The sequence below is a fragment of the Astatotilapia calliptera genome, chromosome 4 (genome assembly GCF_964374335.1).
Source record: "Astatotilapia calliptera chromosome 4, fAstCal68.1, whole genome shotgun sequence".
Taxonomy (NCBI): domain Eukaryota; kingdom Metazoa; phylum Chordata; class Actinopteri; order Cichliformes; family Cichlidae; genus Astatotilapia; species Astatotilapia calliptera.
This window is the reverse complement of record NC_137425.1, coordinates 9,242,725-9,250,279: the sequence shown is the minus strand read 5'-3', so window position 1 is coordinate 9,250,279 and position 7,555 is coordinate 9,242,725. Positions and strand designations below refer to the sequence as shown.

The following is a 7,555-nucleotide window of genomic DNA, read 5'->3' as shown; positions in this document are numbered from 1 at the left end:
GAAGTTTTTCTTGGCTAATGCTGGCAACGTGAGCTGACTTTGTGCAGATTAGTTTTGTAAAGTAAGCAAAAGCAGTCGCCAGCAGTATCTGTCTTCTATTTATGGCCTCCCCCAGGCCTCCCCACCCCTCCCCACCCCACCTCCCCAGACTGACGTCAGCACAAAGTTATTTTCATGAATGGAGGGGGCGGTCACGAGGAATCGGTGACGTGAGTGCTTGCGGAAGCAGAGCGTGGAATGTTGGTACATTGTTGTTGTTTTGTAGTTAATTTAGTACGAGGATACGCCGCTGCCCGTCTGTGCTGGACGCTTTTTACCAAGTTTGTCAACTTGCTTCACCGGTTGTCGAGGAAACATACTTTGACAGTTTTACACACTCCGGTCCACAGATATCTGAGTCCACAGAGGTGAGGATGTATTTTTTTTTAATTATTTATTTTTTTCGGGAAGATGTTTTGACATTCCTTTCTAAATTACTCGAGTTCTCACGGTGACATAGTGGCGCACGCAAACAGGCTTGTGTTGTGCATCCTCTTCGTAGGATAAGTTTTGATCCCAGTTATGAAAGCTCATGTTGATTTCGTAGATTTGTTTCTTTCGGGCGGACACGTGTTGTGCTGGAGATACATAATACAGTGCTTCAAAAGTGGCGCAGACCTCCGAGCAGTCGCATATAGGAAGTTAGAAATTGTATGAAAATATGTAAAAGGGGGAAACAAACGTGTGTTTTGTCGCTTTCCTGCGATTTGAAATAGTTCTTTGAAAATAACAGCGGTGATTATGACACTGACTGAATGCGGTCCCTTTAAAAAAATTATAGCTAATAATTTTTATAAACTGTATAACGAGCGAGGAGACGTTTTCGACCAGCATTGTGGGAGGGAAGAAAAATAAGACGATAAAAATCACACTATTTCTTCGCACTTCTCATTAAAAGTAAAGCTAAAGTTACAGAATGTGTTACAAAATATGTTTATATACTATTACTAAGCATGCCTGAACCTCTAAGGTTTTAGATTATAACTTTTTCTAGAACGAAAAAAACCCAAACCCCAAAATTGCATTCCCCCCCCCCCCACACATGTGTGTTTATTTATAGCATTTCTGTGACTTGAATGAGATTTTCGGAAAATGGAAGTGAAATAAACTTCCTCACTTTCCTATTGAAACAAATCCATGTACAACATTTTTCACATCCTCCTTAATTTTCGCGCTCTTCCCCAGCTCATGGCAGCGAGGTTGATAGCGGGTGCTATAATGCAGAATACCAGCCTGCTTTTGACATTGAAATCGACACGTGGTCTGCATTTTTAGACATGTGGGACAAAGGGCACGATGTGGAGTGGAGGTAGACCACCGGGGTTGACTAGCCTACAAGAAACAGCAGAAGGAACCCATATTTCCACAAACGATGAATCACTTTAGAGACTTTATCTCATCGCTGTGTTTAGCTATAATTCCTGCTCTGCATAACTCTTAATGAATTGGGTAAAGATAAGAAAACCTTGAATTACAATGACTAATTGAATTTTTGACCATGGCTCTAAAATAGCTCACAATGATCTTCTTTGCAGTCTTGTATGTCCACCTTTCAGTTTGCCCTTTGCCATTTACTTAAAAACTTGTGATTAATATATGGAAAATATTTGTCTGAGTAACTTGTTCCGCTTAGATGGTCACAGGTTGATGTCTTGAGGGGGGGCTTTATGATTCACTGTTGTTTCTGGTGGGTGCACACTGACTTTCAGTCTGAAGCAGTAGGAGCAGGGTGTGCTCCTGTCATGAGGTTAACATGTGGTTCAATCACCAAAGTGATGATATCTTTTTTGGATGGAGAAGTTACAGCAGCTGACTCATCATACCAGTATGGGACAGTGGGAGGGGGGGGGGGGAGAAATTCCCCTGAAGATGCAGCATTATGGTCAAATTGTCTTCCCTTTGTTTCTCATTTTGCCGGACAGTGGTGATGGATGAAAGCAGTGCAGAATGCGAGACCGTTTTTGTGGTGGAGTATTGTGAAAGTGAAATGTTTGTGGTTAGCAATGCTATGACTCACACAGAACACGTTGGCTGTGATGTGTTTTGCTCCTCTTACTGGAAAAAAGATGTCAAGTTTTGATTACTGACTGTGGAAGCCAGTGATTTTTATTTGCAGCCGAACATGCCAACCAGAGTGGACACAGGCAATAAGAGGTGACTGTTTGAACAGGTCTGCCTTGCATCTGTCAAACGTGACTCCCTGGCAGTTATATAGCATTTGAGATTGTTCCCTCTGCCACTGGCAGCGACTTGTATCAAGTCATTTCTGTCAGAAAGACTGGATCTCAAACCACTGCTTTCACCTCATTATGGTCAGAGGTGTGGCAAGTGTCAGAGGTACTCCTGTAATTATATTGCCGGATTGTGTTGCTGGGAATTCTCTGTTGATTCCTGATGGAGCTGGATGCAACTCTTGATTCTGTTGTGATTCAAACTCAAATCAAATAATTCGAAACGTTTGCTCAACCTATCTGTCCTGAAAGAACATTATCGAAATCTTTAGGACTATTATTAGCAGTGACTGAATATTAATATGTCTTCTTTTATTCACTAATTATTAGTTATAATTAAAAAAAGGACCGATGTGTCCACTTTTCATTCTTTACATCGTTCTGAAAACCAGTGTCGATGACTGGGAGAATATCTTCTCACAGATATTCGGTGAGATCTCCTCCCTTTCCGCAAGAAAGTTCCGCTGGTCATGCCAACCATTTCTGAGGTTCTCTGTACTTTTCCTTCCTCTCCCTGAAACAACGGGATTTTCCAGGAAATGTCAGATCAGGAGGGTGTGATTCCCTGCTGCTGGTTGTCGCTTTTACCAGTAAACAGCATGACTCACTGCTCAGCTATGCTCTCCATTTCCTTCACATAATATCCCACCAAATGTGCTGCGCTGGAGAAAGAGCAGAGTGCTGCGTGCCTCAGTCTGTGAAGAAATCTCTCCACCCCCCTCCCCTTAGAAAAGTGCAAGAAATGCAAGCGCTTTCTCATGAAGACTAAAGTTGAATGTCAAGGGCAGCATTAAGTCTGCTTTGCGCTGAACCCCCTCCCCAACCTGCACAAAAAGAGAAGAAAAACAAAGAATCCAGACAAGCCAGCTCTGCATTTATTAGTGAAGTGTGAGCGCATAAGTCTTTGATACGCTGTTTATTTTAGGGGAAGGCTGGGCCCCACAGTTACCTGCTGTAACTGAACAGCAGCCATGAACTTGACCCGATCCCTGACTTCAAAAACAGTAAGCTATACTTTAACCACGAGGTATCGGTGAAGGAAAGGTACATACATTTATTTAACTGGCTTGGTCTCAGATGTGGAGCAAGGTTACAATGGATTTCTTGTCCCACAATTGTTTGCCTAGAGATGATTCTTTTTAAAATCACTGTTTTCTTGCTTCTGCTCTGGTTTACTTGCTTTTGAACTAGTTAAAAATATTCATAACATGCATCTGTACATCTTCAAAGAACACAGCAGGCAACATTGTGCTTTTTGCTCAAATCCCCCAGCAAACAAGCAGAGCCGTGAAATGTTTGTGCTTATAGTGGATAGACAGTGGAGCATTTACTCCAGTGAGTACTTATTTGGTTATCAGTTGTCAGAGGGGTGTCGTTAGGAATAAAACAGTATTGCTTGTTGTATATCAAAATGAGGGAAAGTGAATTTTTAAAAAAAATGAAGCACTTTGTTTACAATTTGTCCCTCAAAGGAACACAACAATAAGAAAGAAAGACTCCTGACTTCCACACGTAAGCATGCGCAGGCTGTTTTCCATTTATTTGGCCAAGTGACAGATGTGCGATACTTCAAAATTCCAGACATTTTGTGAAATTTGCAGCCATTGTTTTACAAGTGGGTTTGTCTCCACTCCACCCCCGTAGCTGAGCGCATTGCAGGATATATTCAGACTGCATGTTCCCTCTTCAGCGAAGGTTCGCCTGTGTGCATGTGAGGGTTTGCACATGTGTGTTCGCTCAGGAATGTGGTTTTGTTCTTTACCCGCCAACTGTGGCTTTTCTTTGAGGTAGCCTATTTTCCCAGACTCCTTTCCTTACTGTTATGAAGAAAAAAAAAAGCCTAACGTAAGTTGTTTTCTTGACTATAGTGAGAGGACGTGTTTTGTCTGTCTTCTCTGTGTGGTTGCTGGGGTTTGTTTTGTTCTCTGAGGAAACTTTGGTGTCTTAATCAAGAAAGCCGTGTCCCTGTGCAAGTTGCAAAAACATAAGCACATGCCGTAAGAATTTCAGGCAAACAATCTGGCATACTGGTTCAGACTGGGGACCTCTTGTATAAAGATCAGAGAGGCCCCAGTCCGCTTTTCCATGATTTTTTCAAGGAACATACCCAGGGACCCCCCTCTGACGCAATACCACTTAAATTAGACCGTTTAGGGCCAGCTTGCTTTTGAGGAATGTTTTATTTTAGTTCATCATCTTTATTTGATGCCTCTAAAATCTCAGTTATGTAATTCTTTGCAGCATGTTTTGCAGATAAATAAAGGACATCAGCGAGCACACCAGATGTTCCTTAAATCTCTAAACCGAAGTTTGTGTGGATTCTGTTTGTAGCTGTTCGCTCATTACACACATTTGCCATGTGTTTATTTTCCAAGTTAGGATTCTGACTTGATTTTCTATTTCAGGACAATGACTTAGTAATGTTTAAAAAACAAGAAGAAGAAAAAAGCATTTGTTTTTCTAAGTTTTCACTGCACTACTGGTCTGAGTTAGAATCCCCTAGAGGCCCTGTATTAACAGAAATATATATATCACACAATGAACAGTCACACCCACAGTATTTTCTTCCACGAATGCTTCAGCTAATAGGTCTGAAGAGAATATTTCCCCTCTTACTGAGGGTATCACTTATCGCATTGCTCCCTTTAAATTGTTTAGTTGGCAGAAATTTGTGTCAGCACTGCGGGCTAAATATATCCACGAGCGTTAAATAAGGGCATAGGGCAGCTCAGGAAAGCCCAATGAGAGGATCCAACCACAGAGAGACGGCACTAAATCGATAGACTACATTGTCTCCCAGCAAAAATACATCAGTGACTATAAAGGAAACTATTTCTCTGTGACACTCTATCTTTAGGAATTTTCCACATGCTGCCCTGTAAAGTTCAGCAGAACTATAAATGTTATACTGATGTGATGATTTGCTTTGATGAGGAGGCAGAATCCTGTAGACTGCTGCTCTGTAAATCCAGAGAGGTCAGATCAGAAGATAAATGATGGATTTAAGAGGAGAATTGAGGATTTTTGTACACAGGTTGCCTTGAAGTTAGCAGCACAAGTTAGTGCTGTTCTTTTTTTCTTTTGGTCTGTACTATGTATGGGCTGTGTTGCGGTTATGAATGAGACTTGTTTACCCTTTTGGTGACCATGTGACTCACACTCCCACGCCCATTTGCAGGGCGTTTCCATGGTATCTGTTGAGCATGGAACAGTGCACTCGTAGTCAAGCTGGTCTGTAGGTCTTGAAATGGAGCCTTTGGGGGATGTGTGCCTCTCACAGGATCGCAGCTCAGCGCTCTTGCTTTTTTTGGCCATGGCAGCAGTCTGGAAAGCATGTGGCTCACTGTAATGAGTACAGAGAGGCTTTTCTAAATACTGCCCTGGCAAAATCACTGAGGCAGAGAGCTTAAATGCAAAGTTCTGTGACGAGCAGGAGAGAGGTTGCCTGTTTCTAATTTTGCCTGGTCTAGTGAACTACATTGTCACGGCCCTCTTTTTAATATGTAAAGACAGACAAGCAACAGTGCTGACAATTAATAGAGTCATGCTGCCATCTGCTGGTATTTATGTCACTAACAAACAAACATGAGCACTGACATATGATGTAACCCTGGGATGTGACGTCTGTGCAGTAAACTTCTCGAGTATCACCACTGGGGGTGTCATTTCTGCTTATCTGTCATATCTGAAATGTCAAATAACATGCAAGTAAAAAATATCAGTATCTCATTTTTAAAATATAGTGCTTGAACTAAAATGCACTGTTTAAAATTCCTGTATGTTAACGCACTCTGCAGCAGAAGTAACCCGAGTAGTATAAACTAATGATATGTGCAAAGTAACACATGCTGTCCAGTCATTCTAGTAGAATAACTTCACTACCTCAATTGCTTCTAAATTGCCAACATAAGTAGCTGAGTAAATCTGCTTAATTGTAATTACTTTCGTCCATCAATAATATGTTCTGTTTCACTTACTTGAGGTCGTATGTTTTTTACTTTTCAGTGTCTTCTGTGAGATTCTGGTCATTTGTCTTCATGCAGGGAATGACGACTACTTTTAAGACGAGCAAAGCTTTAAAGGTAAGCATGAGAAGTTTGAAAAATGTTTTAGTGATTCACGCCTGCACACAGTTCTTCATGCACTGCTCGTGTCTTGCAGGTCAAGAAGGAGGTGGGTGAGAATGCCCCTGTGCTCAGCGATGATGAGTTGGTTGCCATGTCTGTGCGGGAGCTCAATCAGCACCTGCGTGGGCTCACCAAGGAGGATGTTGTGCGATTGAAGCAGCGACGGCGGACCCTGAAAAACCGCGGCTATGCCGCGAGCTGCCGCATCAAACGTGTTACCCAAAAGGAGGAGCTGGAGAGACAAAAGACCGAGCTGCAGCAGGAGGTGGACAAGCTGGCCCGTGAGAATGCCAGCATGAGATTGGAGTTGGATGCACTGCGAGCCAAGTATGAGGCTTTGCAGTGTTTCGCACGGACTGTGACCAGAGGGCCTCTCTCACCAGGCAAAGTTGCACCTACCAGCGTCATCACCATCGTCAAATCTACCAGCCAAAACAACTCCAGCCCATCTGCTTTCTCAACACCTTCCTAGTGTTGACAGGACTGGGCTCTCCTTTGCCTGCCTGGTCCTTCCTATTTCTGACCTGGTCTAAACCTACTCATCCCACACTGAGACGAGGCTCGGTAGTTAGACTGAGGGGTGGCCGGGGTGGCAAGCTCTATGTGATGTTATGCTGCATTCACAATTCTGTCTCCCTCTTTTTGTCTCTTTTACACAATCTACATTGTCTGTGCACTGTGCAAACCCCCTTCCTGACAACCAGCACCGGCAGGTTATCGGGCCTCTGTGACCCTACCTCCATGACTAATAGCAGAGATTTGCTTTTACTCAAATTTCAAGTATTTGACACGCCTTAATGTGGCAGCACATGGTCTGGGACACCTCTCATACTTTATGATGTAAAGAATAAAATACGAGAGGTTTAAAGTAACGCATATGAGACAGTATGGATACTTTTAAAGTCTTTGCCAAATCACATTTTCTTTGTATAAATATTAATGAGCCTGTGTCTGTTGCCTTGAACAGTTCTACATGTGATCTATGCAATATCTCACATGTATTTTAACACAGAGGTGATATCTTTCCACTGTGAGGTCAAATGGACACTTCTTCAAGGCCACAGTTATCAGATGCCTTTGAAAGCTAGCCAAACGCGGCACCGGAAACTTATATGCTTAGCACTTTTAGGAGGTGCTAAGCAGTAAAGTCACTTGACT

The 7,555-nt window shown here is 42.5% G+C and overlaps 1 protein-coding gene across 1 annotated transcript; it reads left to right on the top strand.

The window, feature by feature from the left end:
• Positions 1 to 232: 232 nt before the first annotated feature.
• mafk (MAF bZIP transcription factor K) lies at positions 233 to 7,345 on the top strand. Its single transcript, XM_026164458.2, has 3 exons — positions 233 to 407; positions 6,276 to 6,352; positions 6,432 to 7,345. Exons 2-3 carry the CDS (start codon positions 6,308 to 6,310, stop codon positions 6,867 to 6,869), a joined length of 483 nt encoding a protein of 160 aa, XP_026020243.2. The 5' UTR covers positions 233 to 407; positions 6,276 to 6,307; the 3' UTR covers positions 6,870 to 7,345.
• The last annotated feature ends 210 nt before the right edge of the window (positions 7,346 to 7,555 follow it).